Genomic DNA, 18,763 nt, shown 5'->3' with positions numbered 1-18,763 from the left:
ACTGTTGCTGTAAGGATTAAATGAGCTAGAGCAGGCAGAATGCTTAGTGCCGTGCTTAGCTCATGGTTAACATTCAAAAAATGTTATCATTTATGCAATTTAATATTCCTGGCACTTAGCACAATGCCTGGCACACAGTAAAAACAGCATTCAAAATGGTTTTGCCAAATTAAATGAAATGATATAGGAAGTGCAGGGAGGTATGGAGTAATGGTGGTGCAGAGGGTTTTCCCCTGATGACACTCCTTCTCTTGTCCCCCTTCTCCTATAGTGTTCTGATGGCACCTCCATTTTATACCCTCTGTGCAGGGAGATCACTGCTTGTCTAGAAATGGTTGCTCAAGGCTGAGAAGTGACACAGCAACACAGGGCCTGGGATTGCTGCCAAATTTTAAGAAGCGCAGACTGCAACCAAGTGAGGGGGAAGGGGAGAGAAGAAAAGTGTGAAAAGCCAGCTAGACCCACCCAGAAGCAGTTTTTTTGTTGGGTGAAAGGACTGTGGTTCCCAATTTCTGGTGGGGCCGGCAGCAGGAAAGATGGAGGAAGGGTCCCTGTCTAGTTGTGGTGCTGAAGAAGGGACCCAGCAGGGGGCTCTTTGGTCCAGCCAGGGCTGCTTCATGGGGCCTTGTGCCTAGAAAGGCCTCTTTGGTTTAATATTATGCTGTTGCCATCTTTTTTTTTTTTTTTCCAATTTATTTATTTTCAGAAAAACAGTATTCATTATTTTTTCACCACACCCAGTGCTCCATGCAAGCTGTGCCCTCTATAATACCCACCACCTGGTACCCCAACCTCCCACCCCCCCGCCACTTCAAACCCCTCAGACTGTTTTTCAGAATCCATAGTCTCTCATGGTTCACCTCCCCTTCCAATTTACCCAAAAGCACATACCCTCGCCAATGTCCATAACCCTACCCCCCTTCTCCCAAACCCCCTCCCCCCAGCAACCCACAGTTTGTTTCATGAGATTAAATATTATGCTGTTGCCATCTTTGAGTACTTAGGGGAATTTTTTATGGGCCCTGCAAGTTATGTAGCTGGTGTTGGGTCCAGACTGTCTAGGGCAGCGATGTTTTGTTTCAGCTAATTTTTGAGCCAGTTTTTGAATTTGCAGCGGATTAAGGAGGGGCTGCGCTAGTCATCTTTTTCATCTCTCCCTGATTTAATTATAAAGCCAAAAATTGTGATGAATGAAATCCATACAAAACTACAGTAAAATGACTAGTACCTTACCTCCCATCTCCAGTCACGCTCCCAGGAAGTCACCACTATCAATAGTTTAGTGTGTACCCCCAGCCTTTTGATAAACATGAAGTTCAAAGTGCTGTAGAATAAAATAACATGTAAATTGTATTATTGGTATGAATATTAAACAGTACAGCATCATTTGCATGAAAATATTCATTTCCCTCAATCCCGCTTCCCTTCAGTGAGACCACCACTGTTAACAGTTTTGTGTGTATCCTCAAAATATTTTTTTAAGTTAACACTATTTATTTGTTTATTTATTAATATTTATTTATTTGTCAGAGAGAGAGCGAGCACAAGCACAGGGAATGGCAGATAGAGGGAGAAGCAGGCTCCTTGCTGAGTAGGGAGTCTAACGTTTCCATCCCAGGACCCAGAGATCATGACCCGAGCCGAAGACAGATGCTCAACCCACTGAGCCCCCAAGTGCCCCAACAGACTTTATTTTTTTTGAGTTGTTTTAGGTTCACAGGAAAATTGAGTGGAGAGGACAGAGAGTTCCCATATGGCCCCGTCCCTGCAGGTGCACAGCATTCCCGGCTCCTGATATCCAGGACCACAGTGTCCATTTGGCACATTCGAGGAACCCACGATGACAGGCATGATCACCCAGAGTCCATCGTTCACACTAGGATTCCCTCTTCCAAATATTTTTCAAAGTAATTTTTAATTACATAATTCAACTAAGCCAGCCTGGCATTCCTGAATGTTTTTTTGCTTGTTAAAAACAAACAGCTTTTCAAAAAGCAAAATGAGATGTTATGCATAGTAATATACAGCTTTGTTTTTTAATAAACACCTTTTCAAGTCAGTGCATATAGACCCACTTCATTTTTTTAAAATAAGGATATACTGTGTCGTATGCCTGTATTATTATTCATTTATCCAGTTTCTTATTGGTATCTCAGTTTTTTAAACAATGCAATGTACATTCCTATACATTTATCTTGTGCACTTCCTTGTGCATTTCCTTGCGAATAATATTAGTAATAGCTTACCAGTATTAAGCACTTAAGCCTTTTGTTTACTTAAGCCAAGCACTGTCTTAAGCACCTTACATGTAATATCTCCTTTACTCTGTATAGCCTCTCCCAGAGATGAGTCTATTATTACACCCAGTTTAATGCCTAGGAAGTTGAGGTACCTAGGGTTAAGTAAGATCCCATATCTGCCTAGTTAAGTGGTGGGGACAAGATCCGAAACAGGGCTCTTTAATTTCTCGACCAGTGCTCTGCACACACTGTCTCTAGAAAGTTTAATGCCATCTCCTTGCCAAAGTTTCTCTACCTTGTTTATTCTTTATTTTGCTTTTTTGAAAACCTATTTATTATTTTTTTAAATAAGCAAAAAACATTCGGGGGTGCCTGGCTGGCTTAGTCGGAGGAGCATGCAACCCTTGATCTTGGGTGTAGAGATTACTCTATGCCCCATGTTGGGTGTAGAGATTACTTAAAAATAAAATCTTAAAAAAAAAAAAAGTCATGTATCAACTGGGGTCCAAGGGTGCAGGGGCACCTGGCTCCGGGGATCCCAAACAGACCAGGTGTGGTTCCTCGCTGCCGACAGAATCCAAAGGCAGAAAGACGAGGGGTGGGGAAACAAGAAAGGAATTTATTTCAGGGAGGCCAGCACTGTGAAGACAGGACAGCGGATTGGTGTCTCAAAGACCATCTCCAGGATGTTGCCGTATCCAGTGTGGGGTCAAGGTCGGAGGGTGTGTGTGCTGGGCAGTAAGGGTTAGGCTGCTCACTGTGTTGGGGGTCAAGGACTCAGGGTCTTACTGGAGTCAGGGCCTTAGTTAGTGCTTGAGGGGGCAGTTTCAGTTCCTATCAGGGGCCACTTTGCCCGCTGGGAAAGATAAGCTGGAAAGAAGAACCTAATAGGTTAGAAAGTACAGTCTGAGGTCACAGCAGAGGCAGTGAAGTCCCCTTTCACTGAAAACAACATTGTGTTTATTCATTTGCCTTTTTCTGCACTTTAGCTCTTTGAGAGCAGGGCTCAGTGTCCTAATATTATTCATATCCCTGCCCTTATTCCTAGTGCAATGTCTCATTTATTGTCCATGATAAATATGTTTAATGGCTTAACAGTGCCTCTTGGAGGTAGCTGCTGTGTCCAGCCTATGGGTGAAGAAAGCCCAAGTCAGTGTAGTGGAAAAAAGAGTGGAAGGCCAATTGGTAGCGCTGCAATTTGAACCCAAGGCTTTTGATGCCCCATCTGTTGGGCGGTCCACTGTGTCCAAACTGCCTCCTCCCTGCCAGCCTCCAAAGGCTCTGGAGAATGGCTCCCTACCTAGTAACCTGTTCCAGAAGCTGGGAAACTTCACAGCTAGGGTTCTTTAATGATCTCTGGGAGGGGCAGAGCCTGATGGGAAGAGGGCCCCTGGAAAAGAGAGTTCCTGGCAGTACCGCATCCAAGAATAAATGGGGGGGGCGGTCCGTGGGGAGTCAGGTTCCTCAGAGGGATGCTATGTTGTAATAATACCTATCCTCTATTCTGGCTTCTGCACGCCGGCCATTGTTCTGCGTGATTTATGAGCATTGTGTCTTCTTAAAGCTCACAGTTCCATTAGGTGGATATTGTTATCTCTATTTTACATATGAAAGAATGCAGGCTGGGAGGAGGAGTGGCTTGCTCAAGGTTGCACAACAAGTAAGTGATAAAGCTGGGATTCCAACTCCAAGCTGTGTGTGTGTCCCCCAAACCTCCATTTTAAGCCTACTGCTATCCCCAGGTTATAAGAGCCTGTTGAGGCTGGGGGCAGTTTAAAAAGAAAGCTATAAAGGGAAATTGCCCTCTGGACTATGGGGGACTCTAGCAACCAGGAATAAGGTACAGAGAATCTTGTAGCTTGAGCCCTGCCGGGTTAGGGGGTCATGGAAAGAAATATATATATTTATTTTCTAGCTGACTTTGGAGAGCTTAGAAGATTTGAAACCAGCCATTCCAATTTTTGAATCTAGGTTCACAGCACATGATGCCTTTCTACTCTTAACCTAGAACTGGTAGAGTTATTTCGGGCACAAAGCAAGAGCTGTGGCTTTAAAAATACGCTGCTGGATTTATCTCTTCCGCTCCAAGATTACTGAAAATTAGCCCAGCTGTGGCCCGAGGCAGCAAAGAGCCACAAAATCTCCTTCCAGATCCTGCAGACCCCCACCCACAACCCCACCCCCGAAGGACGAGAGACACCCAGGAGTGGCAGCCTGGGCTGGGGGTGGGGGAGGCTGGATTCAGATGGTCCCGTCTCCGTCTCCCATCACACTCACACCACCGCCTCCCGGCTACTCCAAGGGTCAGAATGCTAGGTCTGTGAATGAGCTCTACTCTCCTCCCTTATCCCCAAGGCTTCACAGAAGTAAAATAATAGTAACAAATCGATTACTAAGCTGGGGAATCCATGCGAGAAGAATTTTTCAGCTTTATTACCAAATCCCTGTGTGATTTAGAGCAAATCACCTTGTTGCAAATTAAGCTTTCAGTTTCCTTACCTATAATATGGAAACACTTTTCTATATATGTAAAGGGTTATATACGTGTGTGTATAGAAAAGGGCTATATATATATATATAAGATTTATATATAAGGGTTTCCATATATAAGTATAGAGATAAACATATAAATATGCAGATATATATTTAAATATATAAAGATATATTATCTCCTTTTCCCATGAAAAGTGAGATATTAAGTGATTTGCTAAACATCACATTATTTATATGGTATAGCCATATTAAACTTACAATTCTGATCATAGAGCCTAATGTCTTAGAGGACAGGCATTATATTTTTACGTTGTCTTGTTTCCATGGAAAAGTCTTTCCACCATCATTTGAAGATCTAAGAAGCAATGGGGAAATGGTGGAAATGCTAGCCCAGGGTGGCTTGAGATTTCTAGCCCCCTCTCTTATCTCTAATCCTGGACAGGATTTGGGTTGCAGACCATAGTTCTCCTGTGATTTGTGGGCTGTAATTACTCAGATTAACGTTACCCAATTCATAAAGGCTGAGCGAGGAAGAGGAGGCGGAGCTTGTTCAAGCAGCCCACAAGCCCCATAGATGGGAGGTGGGGGTGGGGACGCAGCTAGGGACGCTGTACCGCGTAGTCTTTCCACAGGTTTGGTGGTGGATGGTTTTTGCCTTTTGGTCAGGCTGAGCATGTATGATTCTACAGTCTCCCAAGTTCTGCTATATACACACACACACCTGAGAGACATACAGACACATGAAATGGTTGCTCAAAGCCAGGAGGGTACAAACAAATTCAGAGCTGTTTGAGCTGCAGTGGCTAGCTTGGGTAGGGAGAAAAGTCCGGGAATGGCGAGAAGGGGGGTGTCCCTACACAGAAAGCCTGGACGTTCACCTGCAAACCCAGAATGCGCAGAACCATCCGTGCTTCGACTTTCCCCTGGGCAGCCAGAGGCAGCAGCAGCAGCCCCAGCCAGATAACAAGCGAGCAATCCAGGGGAGCTGTCTGGCTGGGCCGGAAATGGCTGTAATCATTTAATAGCCTTTGCTGGCTGCATGGACGTAGCAGAGTAGGCGGGAGGCAGGCTCCAGAGTGCTGTCTGGCAAGATTGCCCCGGCTTTAATCAAAATGATGGGTTTTCTGGAAGTTCTTTATTAACCTTAGGACCAAAATCCCAAGGATGGCAACAAAGGGATGAATGGGGAGGAGAGGGGAGGGCTGAAACCTGCAGAATGGGCTGGGATTTTCCTGAGCTTGTCACTCCTGCATTCGTGCCCCTCCCCCAGCCTCCACCCCTTTCTGCTGATTCTAGCTTAGAGGTTTCTGCCTGCCTCTCTGTCTCCCAGATGGTGGCAAAACAATAGGATCAAAATAATTGCAAGGGTCTTCATAGACAGCTTAGAATGTGGTGCGGTGAGACCGCCTAGAGTCCATCCAGCCCTAGGCTCTACCTGTTCATAACCGCAAGACAGTTGGTCCTTAGTCTCTTCATCTGTAAAACAGACATACCTACAAAACAGACATGGACATTGACAATATTTACTTCATATGGTTCTTGTAAGGAGCAAAAATTATATTGCGTGTAGATCTGCGTAGCCCAGTGCCACACACATAGGAAGATCCCAGTAAACATAAAATACATCTGTAATCCTGTGGTGTAGACAGGAAGGTGATCATCTCCATTTTTTGGATGAAGAAACTGTAGTTCAGAAATATTTATGTAAGTTGCCCAGGACTGCGTGCTATTAGATGAGAGAGTCAGGGCAAGCTCTCAAGTTCAGAAGCAAGATGAATGGAAGAGAAGAGAATTCAGCCACCCTCCCGCATTCTCTAGCCTATGCCCCTCTAAGATCTTTCCTGAAAACCCTATCCTTGGTCAGAATGACTTGGTTTTGTTCTTTTGGGGAGAATCAAGGTCAATTAGAAAAACCGCTGTGCTAGTCTGGAGCCATTCAGAATAGGGATTGGGGGTGAGTTACAAGTCTGACATTTGCTTCACAGTTTTCAGGACCTTCCCCAGTATCTGCATTGGCAAAGCCTCCAGCCCTCTCATTCCCATTCCCTGAGGCCAAACTCCAGCCAGAGTTCCTTTAGCAGAAAAGAGGAGTGGAGGGATGTTGCCAAAAAGAAGCGGGGCAGTGCCTAAGGGAGGAGGTGTCTAAAGTGGCTTATAGGGTTAAATGTTGTGGGCAGTTACCTCCAGAAGGCAGTTTTTTAAATAGCAGATCTATACACATTTTAAAAAACATGTATGTTGTTCTGATTTTTAAATGTATTCCTTCCTATGGTGGAGAAATCAGCCAATACTGGGGGGGGGGGGAGGCAAAGCCATTTACTGTAATTATGCTTATATGCTATTAAAGCCTTTTTAAATCCCATTGGGTTGTAATCTGAATGTCAGGGAAGGGCTCTGTCTAAGAATCCAGACCCCTGCCGGCTTGGTGTGTATCTGAAGTCCTCTTCCTGGGCTCTAACAGTCTTAACTGCCTGTTAGTCTTGTCCTTGCCAGTGAACTAGATCCCCTGGGACCAGAGAAGAGGGACTTTTGTGGGAAGTCACGGGAGGGGGAAGGGAAGCAGCACCAAATGAGGAAACATTCCCTTAATTGACTATTTGCTGGTGCTGGCCTTGGTCTCTCTTCCTCTCTCTCATCTTCTTGAAGGAGGAGTCTCTCCTTGATTTGGCCAGGAAAGTCCCAGCATTTTACGGGCAAAGCCCGCCAGTGGTCTCTAGTCCAAGATTAGGAGGTCAGTAAATGTTGTTTGTCAGATCCTGAAGCTATTATTTCGCCTGAATGAGACCCTGGAGATGTTTGCTTACACTTCAACTAGAACAGGTCAGTCACAATAGTCGGTGAGAGACTTGAGAAACCAGATTTCGCTCTGCTCCACAGAATCTGGATCTGAAGGGGACGCACGGGAATGGATCTCTCTGATTGCTTCTTGGAGTTTAAGGCTGAGTCAGACCAACCAAGGCTCCCAGCAAACGCCCAGAAGCTCACTGACCTGTAAAAGCAGCTCATTAACTCTTAGCAGTCCTGCTGTGAGGGGCTGGCTCCGCCAACCCGCAGAGCCATTCTTGTCCTTTAATTCTGCAAGATAAAGTTATCTCTGAGCTCTGCATCTCCAGATGACATTCCTGAGGCCTCCTGCGGGGTTCTGGCTATGGTTGTAAAGAGTTTCCATCCTGGTTTAGGTCAAGTACAGGACTATGGAGTGGTAGGAAACCCAGTTTTCCTAGCTGTCAAATCCCAGGTTTTTTTGTTTTTTGTTTTTTGGTTTTTTAAGATTTTATTTATTTTTTTTGACAGAGAAAGCGAGAGAGAGATCACAAGTAGGCAGAGAGGTGGGCAGAGGGAGAGGGGGAAGCAGGCTCCCTGCTGAGCAGAGAGCCCGATGGGGGGCTCAATGTGGGGCTCCATCCCAAGACCCTGAGATCGTGACCTGAGCTGAAGGCAGAGGCTTAACCCACTGAGCCACCCAGGTGCCCCAAATCCCAGTCTTGCTTTTGTTTCCATCTCTCAGGGACAAGGCCTGCATTTTGAAGGTAAGCAGGTAGGTTCTGGCTGAGCTCAAGTGCAGATTTATCTCAGTTGGGTCAAAGAAATTAATCTCAGTCTTGGAGAAAAAGCATCCATGGCCCTATGTCCAAAGAGCTAGCAAGGAAGCTCCACCAGGGGAAGGAGGTTTGGGGGAGAGAAGAAAGGTTCTTGCTTCGTTTCCCGACTGCTTGCTGGTACTTGGACTAAATTTGTAATATTCTTAACCTACGTTCCTCGCCCCGAGAGCTGTGCCATATATAGTTGCCGTATGTGATTGGGTTTGCGGGGCTCTCACATGGAGCTGGTGATCAGGCTTAGCGCTTTCCACACGTGACTTCACTGTCTTTAGGGACAGGAGAAGTGCAGTGAGCTAAGAGCTGCTGGAGTGGCTGCCGCTTCTCATATAGTCTTTTCATTCACCCACTTCGCAAGTATTTATTAAACACCTATTTGAGGCCAGGAACTGTGCTAGATGTTGGCTGTTAGTGGTGAATAAAACAACTATGTTTTCTGCCGCAGTGACAGATGGAGGTGAAGGGGCTCTTGGCTAGGAGGGTCATAAAACGCCTCGGCCATGGGGTTACGTTTAAGCGCAGACTTGAAGAATGAGAAGTCACACTAAGAATGGAGGGTAGATCATTCTAGACAAAAGGAAACTGTGTGTATACAGTTGTACTGTGTGTGTACAAACTGTGTGTGACTGTGAAGCAAAAACAGTCCCAAAGGGTGTTTGATGAACTGCAAGAAGGCCTGTGTGATAAGAGGGAGACTTGTAGATGAATTGGAGAATAAAAAATAATAGATTATTGATATACCTGTATATACTATGTTAAGGCGTTTGCCTTTTTTGTTGTTGTTAAGGCAATAGAAGGCTTCTGAATAATTTTAGGCAGGGAAGTGATGTAATCTGGTTTCTATTTTTGAAGGATCTTACTGTATGTACCCTATATGTCAGTTGTTGTTTTTTTTTTAAATTTATTTGACAGAGAGAGACACAGAGACACAGCAAGAGAGGGAACACAAGCAGGGGGAGTGGGAGAGAGAGAAGCAGGCTTCCCACTGAGCAGCGAGCCCGATGCAGGACTCTCGATCCCAATCCTGGGACCCCGGGATCATGACCTGAGCTAAAGACGGATGCTTAACCAAATGAGCCACCTAGGCACCCCTCTATACCTCAGGTTTTTTTTAAAAAGGGGACAGACTTAAGGAATGAAGAGAATTCTGGCTCCTGGGGGGAGGGCTGGAGAGAAGACTGAAGGGGAAGAGGCTATTGCTGTAATTCACATTCAGGATAATGGTGCGCTGAAGAAAAAAGGGTAGTGACAGCTCAGATGCAGAGAAGAGGACAAAGTCAAGGTACATTGAGGAGGCAGGAACGACAGATATTGATGGATGATAAATGCAGAATGGCCCTGAAGTTTCCGGCTTGAGCACTAAGGTGAGCGGAGAGATGCAGAAAGGACTAGATGAGAGGACTCAGGAGTTCTTTCAGCTTGAGATGTTCAGTGAGGCTTTCAGAGGAGATATGGGATAGGCGTTTGGAGACATGAGACTGGAACACAGAGGCTAAGAGCTCTACATGGAAATCTGTGTCTCATCAGCATCTTTGGACACTGTGGATACCCATGGACTTGGCTGAGATCCCAACAGGAGTGAAGAGATGAAGGTCTAGGGCCAAAAGAGAAAGGTCAGGACAGGGAACTCTTAAAAACCAGTGTCTCCAGAAGGGACTGACAAATGCCACTGAGGGGTTCACGACAGTGCAGACTAAATTGTGACTACTGGCTTTAGCAATAATGTGATTAGTGGGCTTGATATGGGCACTGTTACAAAAGTAGTGCTACAGATGCCAGATGAGAAGAGACAGGGAAGTGATAGGTCAGGAGATGGAGAGAGCAGATGTAGAGAATCCCAAACTGCAATCAAATACAAACGCTTTCTTGGCAGAACTTTTCACGATTCCACCAAAGGAGCAGTGTCAGATACAAGAACACTACTGGGATGTCAAAGCGTTTCAATGTCATGGCCGCTGGGATTACTTTGCCCAGACAGATCATTACTCTTTCTCTCTAGCTCTGACCCCTACTCTTCTAGAAGTCATTGTGTCTTCCAGCTGGGCTCTTGGGGAAGTCTTACATCAAAAACCCCTGTGGATGCATAATAATTTCCCCCAGTCTCATTATTCCAAATTTCATCTCTCCTCTGGAATCTCCTTTGACTTTCTCAAATGTTTCACATGTCCCTTGGTCATTGCATTTACCCAATTGCCTTATGATCGCTGGAGTGTCTGTCCCAGCTAGACTCTGAGCACACTGAGGTAGGAGACTGGGTTTGGAAAGCCAGTTGGCTCCCAGTGCTTTACCCTAGTAGACCCATGTTTACAACAGGATGCTCTCCTCCTGTGCTGGTCAGTATCCCCCTACACCCACACATCTTTCCATTGCTTCTCTGCTTCATCCAACCACCCATCAGGGTCACGGTGAAAGAATAGGGATCAAATCATTGATTCAACTAATTTATCTTTTGTTCTGGACAGAGTAGGTGTCAAAATACATGTGTAGCCAAAATTCACATGCTAAGATTTTAGCATATTCTTCTTCTCCTTCTTTCCCATCTGAAACTGCATCAGGTACCTCTAATCTAGGGTTTTTTTCCCCATTACCTGAAGACCATTAAAGCATTTGAAGTATAATTGTAGACAAGTGTTCTGCAATCCCTTGGCAGTTCTTAGTTTGGTGATGTCTTTCGGTAGTACAGAATCTACTTTGTTAGCTGCCTCTTCTGTTACCAGCACTAATGAAACCTCCATTTTAAAAATTATGACAGCATGTGCTCCTTTCGGCAGCACATATACTAAAAATTATGACAGCAAACTCGAGACCCCAGAGAAACAGTAGCCTTAGTTGTAGTTGGTGACACCAAATGAGATTCAGGTATTTCAGCGATGATTATAAGAACAAATGCCCAGGGCATCTTTCATTGTAGAAAAGGCTAAAAAAAAGTTAACAGCACTAATTGCTCCAGGGAATGCACTGTTTACAACAGCTCTTAGAACTTCGAGCTTTTGTGGTTTTTTTTGTTTCTTTTTCTGAAAGAGATTCTCTTTAATAATATTGCTTTTCTTTTTACTGAGATATAGAAATACAAAATTATATTAGTTTCAGGTGTACAGTATAATGATTTGATATTTGTACACATTGTAAAATGATCATCACATTAAGTCGAGTTGACGTCTGTCACTATATAGTTACAAAAGAATTTTTGTGTGTGTGATGAGAACTTGAAGATTTACTCTTTTAGCAGTTTTCAAAAATACAATACAGTATTATTAACTGTCATCACCATGCTATATGTTACATCCTCATGACTGCTTTATTTATAACTTTAAGTCTATACCTTTAACCTCCTTTATCCATGTCGCCCACACCTGTCGCCCTCCTGCCTCTGGCCTCCATCAATCTGTCTTTTATATCTGTGAGCTTGGCTTTTTGGTTTTGGTTTTGTTACCGTGCTTGTTTTTTTCAGATATCACATGTAAATGAGATCATAGAGTGTTTGTCTTTTTCTTTCTGACTTACTTTGCTTAGAATAATGCCCTGAGAGTTCATCCATGTTGTTGCAAATAGCAAGATTTCAGTACTTTTTATGGCCAAATGATATTCCATTATATAAATTGTCAAACCTAAAAATAAAATAGCCAGTTATTTTACCAGTAAAATGAGTTTATTAGGGAATAGCAGAGGAATTGCAATTGGGACAAGAAAGTTATGGCAAACCACAGGCAAGTCCATAGAGACCAAGGAAACATAACCTCTTAACAGGTTTCAGGAGGAAATTGGGGAGGGTGGTTTCAAACAAAAGTTCTTTGTGGGGGTGTGGGGATATGGGGGTGTGGGGGTGGGGGGGCACCTGGGTGATTCAGTCAGTTAAGTGTCTGACTCTTGATTTCCGCTCAGGTCATGATCTCAAGGTTGTGGGATTAAGCTCAGCATCCAGTTCCATGCTCTATGGGGAGTCTGCTTGAGATTCTCTCACTCCCTTTCCCTTTGCCCCTAAAAAAAGTTCTTTGGAAAAGAACAAGAGTCTGAGATTGTGGTGGTTTCACTTTGACTTCAGGTGGTGGTTACGGTGTTGTTGCTGGGACAGGAAGAGGTTGTCTTTTTTTTTTTTTTTTTTCCCCTTAAAAGCAGGAGATAAAATTCCTATGTGAAAAGTATCTCTTTTTGTCAAGGTAAGAATCACCTTTCTTCGTTTTGCTGGTAATGCAGGCTGCTAGGAGTGGTATGTGTGAGATATCTCTCCTCTTAGGGCTTCCTGACTCCCATTTTTTATTTTTATTTATTTATTTTTTTTAAGTAAGCTCCATCTGCAACTGGGAGATGGAGAGTCTCATGCTCCAGGGATTGAGCAAGCCAGGCTCCCCTCCTGATCCCATTTTATTTTATTTTTATTTTTAAATTTATTTTATTTTTTATTTTTATTTATTTTTATTTTTTTTAAAGATTTTATTTGTTTATTTGACAGACAGAGATCACAAGTAGACAGAGAGGTAGGCAGAGAGAGAGAGAGAAAGAGGGAAGCAGGCTCCCCACTGAGCAGAGAGCCTGATGTGGGACTCGGTCCCAGGACCCTGAGATCATGACCTGAGCCGAAGGCAGCGGCTTAACCCACTGAGCCACCCAGGCGCCCGTAAATTTATTTTATTTTTATTGACCCCATTTTAAATGAGATTTTCTTTACTCATTTTTACAATATACACCACATTTTCTTTATCCATTCATCCATCTGTGGACACTCTGGTTGTTTGCGTATTTTGGCTATGTAAAATAACACTGCAGTGAACATAGGAATGCACCTTTAATTTCAAGCTAGTGTTTTCATTTTCTTTAATTATTATTATTATTATTTTAAATTATATTTAAAATTATTTGACAGAGAGAGAGACAGTGAGAGCAGGAACATAAGCAGGGGGAGTGGGAGAAGGAAAGCAGGCCTCCTGCCAAGCAGGGAGCCCGATGTGGGGCTAGATTCCAGGACCCGGGGATCATGACCTGAGCTGAAGGCAGATGCTTAACGACTGAGCCACCCAGGCGCCCCATCATTTTCTTTTACTTTTTTATAATTTATGTATTAGAGAGAAAGAGAGAGAGAGAGCGCGTGCGCGCGTGCGCTGGGGGAGGGGCAGGGGGAGAGGGAGAGAGAGTCTTTTCTTTTTTTTAAGATTTTATTTATTTATTTATTTGTCAGAGAGAGAGAGAGAGAGAGCGTGCACACAAGCAGGCAGAGAGGCAGGCAGAGGCAGAGAGAGAAGCAGGCACCCTGCCAAACAAGGAGCCCGATGGACCCCAGGACCCTGGGATCATGACCTGAGCCAAAGGCAGCAGCTCAAGGCACTGAGCCACCCAGGCATCCCAGGAGAGAGACTCTTAAGCAGAATCCGTGCTGATTGCAGAGCCCAACATGGGGCTCAGTCTCAACCACCTGAGATCATGACCTAAACTGAAACCAAGAGTCAGAGGCTCTGCCGGCTTTAAACACTCAGATATCCCAAGCTAGCATTTCCTTTGGATCAATACCCAGAAGTACAGTCACTGGATTGATGGTATTTCCTTATTTATTTATTTATTTATTTTTAAAGATTTTTATTTATTTATTTGACAGAGAGAGAGAGAGAGAGATCACAAGTAAGCAGAACAGCAGGCAGAGAGTGAGAGGGAAGCAGGCTCCCTGCTGAGCAGAGAGCCCGATGTGGGACTCGATCCCAGGACCCTGAGACCATGACCTGAGTCGAAGGCCAAGGTTTAATCCACTGAGCCACCCAGGTGCCCCGATATTTCTATTTTTAATTGGGGGGGGACCTCCATACTGTTTTCCAGAGTGGTTGTACCAGTTTGCATTCCCACTGACAATGTACAAGGGTTCCCTTTCTACATGTCCTCACCAACACTTGTCATTTCTTGTCTTTTCGATGATCTCCATACTGACAAGTGGGAACCGATATCTCACTGTGGTTTTGATTTGCATTTCCCTGATGGTTAGGGATGTTGGGTACCTTTCCATGTACCTGTTGGCCATGTGTCTGTCTTCTTTGGAAAAAAAGTCTATTCAAATCTTCTGCCTATTTTTCCATCGGATTGTATGCATTTTTGCTGTTGAGTTGTAAGAGTTCTTCATATATTTTGGATATTAACCACTTATAAGATATACGATTTACAAATATTTTCTCCCATCCAGTAGCTTCCCTTTTCATTTTTTTGATGGTTTAGTTTGTTGGGTAGCAGTTTTTTATTTATTTATTTATTAAAAGATTTTATTTATTTATTTATTTGACAGAGAGAGATCACAAGTAGGCAGAGAGGCAGGCAGAGAGAGAGAGAGAGGGAAGCAGGCGCCCTGCCGAGCAGAGAGCCCAATGCAGGACTCAATCCCAGGACCCTGAAATCATGACCTGAGCCAAAGGCAGCAGCTTAACCCACTAAGCCACGCAGGCACCCAAGGGCAGCAGCTTTTTAGATGTAGTATAGCTTCTTTTTGCTTTTTTCTCTTTGACTTTTAGTGTCAGATTCAAAAAGACTAATGTCGGCACCTGGGTGGCTTAGTGGGTTAAGCGTCTGCCTTTGGCTCAGGTCATGACCTCAGGGTCCTGGTATCGAGCCCAGCATCAGGGAGCCTGCTTCCCCTTCTCTCTCTGCCTGCCTCTCTGCCTACTTGTGATCTCTGTCAAATAAATAAATAAAACCTTAAAAAAAAAAAAAAAGACTAATGTCATTGAGTTTATTGCCCATATTTTCTTTTAAGAATTCATGCTTTCAGGTCTTACATTCAAGGCTTTAATCGGTTTTGAATTTATTTGTGTGTGTGGTCTAAAATAGGGGTCCAGTTTCATTCTTTTGCATGTAGCTGTCTGGTTTTCCCAGCACCACTTACTAAAGAAACTCTCCTCTCCCCTCTTGAATATTCTTGCCTCCTTTGTTGTAAACTAATTGACCATCTTTGTGTTGGTTTACCTCTGCGTTCTCTATTCTGTTTCATTGACCTAAGTGTCTGGTTTTATGCCAACAGTATACTGTTTGATGATTATAGCTTTGTGATATAGCTTAAAATCAGGAAGCATAATGCCTCCAGCCTTATTCTTTTTTTCTCATGATTGCTTTGGCTCTATAGGGTCCTTTGTGGTTCTATACAAATTTTAAGATATTTGTCCTATTTCTGCGAAAAATGCCATTGGAATTTTGATAAGGATTGCATTGACTCTGTAACAATATTAATTCTTCCAGTCCATGAGCACAGAATATCTTCTCATTTATTTGGGTCATTTCTTCAATTTCTTCCATAAACATCTTGAGTTTAAAGAACAGGTCTTTCACCTCCTTGGTGAAATGGATTCCCACTCCTTTAATTGCCTAGTCTGCTTTAACCCAGTACATTTCCCATCTTATTCTCAGGCAAAAGAATCACAACCGTATTCTTTAGGAAATTCTTCACAAGGAACCAAAAGTATGTCACTAGAAAATTAGATTTCCAGACCTTCTGGTGAGAAAATCTGCCTTCCTGATTGTTTCCAAATACTGACCTTTCCCTCAGGCTTGAAGAAAGAACTCTTGATTTCTCAAGGTGGGGGTCAGGCTCATCTGTGCAGCTTCCCCTGTCTCCCCCGGACTCGTGTGGCCTGGAGGGTGTGTGTTGATTCCTACTGACTTGTGACCTTATGTCTTTCAGAACCAGAGGCAGGAGAGGTGTCCCCTCCAGTTGGGGCTGGTGTCAACAGCAACAGCTGGACCTTTAAATACGGACCAGGCAACCCCAAACAATCTGGTCCCGGTGAGTTGCCAGACAAATTCATTATCCCAGGATCTCCTGCAATCATCTCCATCCGGCAGGAGCCTACTAACAGCCAAATTGACAAAAGTGACTTCATAACCTTCGGCAAAAAGGAGGAGACCAAGAAAAAGAAGAAAAAGAAGAAGGGTAACAAGACCCAGGAAAAAAAAGAGAAAGGGAACAGCACGACTGACAACAGTGACCAGTGAGGTCACCTCATGGAAACAAGCCACTTAGCCAGTTTTTGTAATAATGGCAAATCTCTCCCATGTAGCAACTCCCCACTCCTTTCTCCTGTCTCCATGAGCCCTCTCCTATAGACCTCAGAAATCTGCAGAAAGTTCCCTGTGTCTATGTAGATCCCATTGAACAGGTTTTGTCTTGAAAGCTTTACTAAGTCTGGTGTTAACTCTTTCTCTCCACTCTGGCTTGTTTTCAGAACCTAAAAAGCAGACCCAAGTTTCCTTTCTCCTCCGCCGCAAAGGAGAGGCTTCCCAGTCCCGCCAGTGAGAGGTTGGAAACTCTCTGCCCTGTGCTCCGGGGATGCTGTCTTGATGACACTTGCAGGGCAGGCACAAAGGTTTTGAGATTGAGCAGCTGGGGTTTGGGGGGCCACTGGGTTGGTGTGATCACCGGGCGGTGCGGGAGGGAGCGCCAGACCTCGGCTGGGCGGGGCCAGATGAGACTAGCCGGCATGAGGAGGGCTGGTGGGAAGAAAGGCAAAAGAATGGCAGGAGTTGCCAATCCAGGGGGGAAGCACGAAACGAAAAGGGACCAGACTTTCTAAACCTTATGACTCAAGAGGCGGTGGCCACCCTCCCGCAGACAAAACTGCCCCCCACTGACCAGGCCCTAGGAGGCCTTAAGTCTGTCGCTGTGGTGTCGTGATCCCTACAACTCACATCACACCGACAAACCAACAGCTCAGTGTTGCACGGGGCCAACCAGGGCAGATCTGATGTGTTTTCGGATATCCTTGTGCTCACTTTCTTACCCATTCTTTTGCACACAATGTTTATGAAAAGGCCTGGTCCTTTTCCAACACATATGCAAAAGCAAAGACAAAAGAAAACCCCAACACCTCACTTTATGCTGTTTGTTGTTTGATAGATTTATTTAAAAAAAGAGAAAAATCTATAGCTATAAATCTCTAAAGAGAAATATGATAGTTCCCCTCAACTCTCCTCAAAAGAGAATCCAATCTACAGCCATTTAAATGACCATTGCTGCTACAGAAGTGCTTTAAGAGAATTGCCTGGAACATCTGTATTATACTGGCCACCTGCCAATCACAGCTTTACTCTTTCAGGTCACTCTGGGGCTGCCTCTTGCATGTATTAATTCCTAAATAAAAAGATCTTTCTCTCTCTTTTCTAAGAAACAATTCTGTGCACTTTGAATACACAACCTTCTCTAGCCAACTATATCAAGACCCTGAAATTGAAGAAAAATCATTGTTTTCTCAAACACACAGTGAGCCGACTTTTCAATCCTCAAATTCTGTGCTTTGTCTTGGTGTGCTAGCCCACACCTCCTCTTTGGTTTAGTTTGCCTTTTTTAGAACATTCTGAATTGCTAATCTTGCTAACACCTATGATGTTACCTGAAATCAATCTCCCATATGTATGCTGTATGCTATTATAAGACTCCTAAAATATACTTACTCTGTGCTTGTGTATGTGAATGTTAATGCAACTATTACCTAGAGTGAACTTTAAGCTTTATTGTTGAATGTAATTCCATCCTATTTCCTTTTGTACACCTGTGAAAAGTGGAGTAGTGTTTTTTTTAACCATTGTTTAATCAGCTTTTGTGTATTAAAGACACAGTAAAATTTCTTTCTTAAATCAAGACACTGGTGATTCAAGGAATTTTATTTATGGTCAGCCAAGAGCTGTTTCTTGCCAAGACTCCTGCTGGCAAGGGAACGGATAAAGCTGTTTTTTTCTAGTAACAATTCTGGAATGAATACCGCAGTTATGCCCTGAAGGTATGCAAGCACAAAATTTACCAATCTGACCTCGCTGAAGTCGCAGAATGCTTTGAAATTCTAATGACATCTGGAATATCAGCTCATAGAGAAGAATAAAATTTACTGTCACCTTAGATAAGAAATTTTAATTTTGTTAAAATGTACAATTTAGAAGTTTAATTATATTATCTTTTCAAAGTTATCATAAAAGAGGTAGGAGTCTGTTATTAAAACAAAAACATTAAATCTCAAAAAAAAAAAAAGCCTGTTTTGTCTACTTTAGCTTCATTCTCCCATATTTTGAAGGGTGTGTAACTTCAGCTCTGCAGGATTGCATGGGGTAAAACTTGTTGCCAACACATGTGAACCATTGCTACATTGTAGGTTGTGATCATTTTGCCCCATCGAACCCATGTATCTGACCTTACGTGCCTTTTGAATACTAGGAGAATCGGGCTAATTTATTAATGATGATAATTATAATGTATCTGTACAGCACTTTTTACATTTGCAAAGTGCTTTCCAGTCCATGTTAGTTACTAGTTATTACAGCTGTAAGGATAAAACACGTCATGTGGATTCATTTTTAATTGGTGCTATTGGTATTTATTCTGTTATTGCTAATAAATGAAAAATGGTGGTATGAAAGAAATGGTGGTCATTTCTAAGTATAAGAGTAGGAGAAAAACAGAACACTGATTATCATTAGCTG

The 18,763-nt window shown here is 43.5% G+C and overlaps 1 protein-coding gene across 5 annotated transcripts in view; it reads left to right on the top strand.

Annotated features, from left to right (window-relative positions):
- LOC122890444 (protocadherin alpha-C2) overlaps positions 1-16,686 on the top strand; it is a 113,675-nt gene extending 96,989 nt beyond the window's left edge. For 4 of the 5 annotated variants that reach the window (XM_044226083.1, XM_044226075.1, XM_044226062.1 and 1 more), the window contains one exon: positions 15,978-16,611. In XM_044226083.1, the coding sequence (XP_044082018.1) occupies positions 15,978-16,288 (311 nt within the window). In that variant the 3' untranslated portion in view covers positions 16,289-16,611. Of the gene's footprint in view, positions 1-15,977 lie in introns of all 5 variants that reach the window. The other variant, XM_044226067.1, reaches the window with a different exon arrangement.
- The last annotated feature ends 2,077 nt before the right edge of the window (positions 16,687-18,763 follow it).

This window comes from Neovison vison, chromosome 1 (assembly GCF_020171115.1).
Source record: "Neovison vison isolate M4711 chromosome 1, ASM_NN_V1, whole genome shotgun sequence".
NCBI lineage: Eukaryota > Metazoa > Chordata > Mammalia > Carnivora > Mustelidae > Neogale > Neogale vison.
This window is presented reverse-complemented; position numbering and strand designations above follow the sequence as displayed.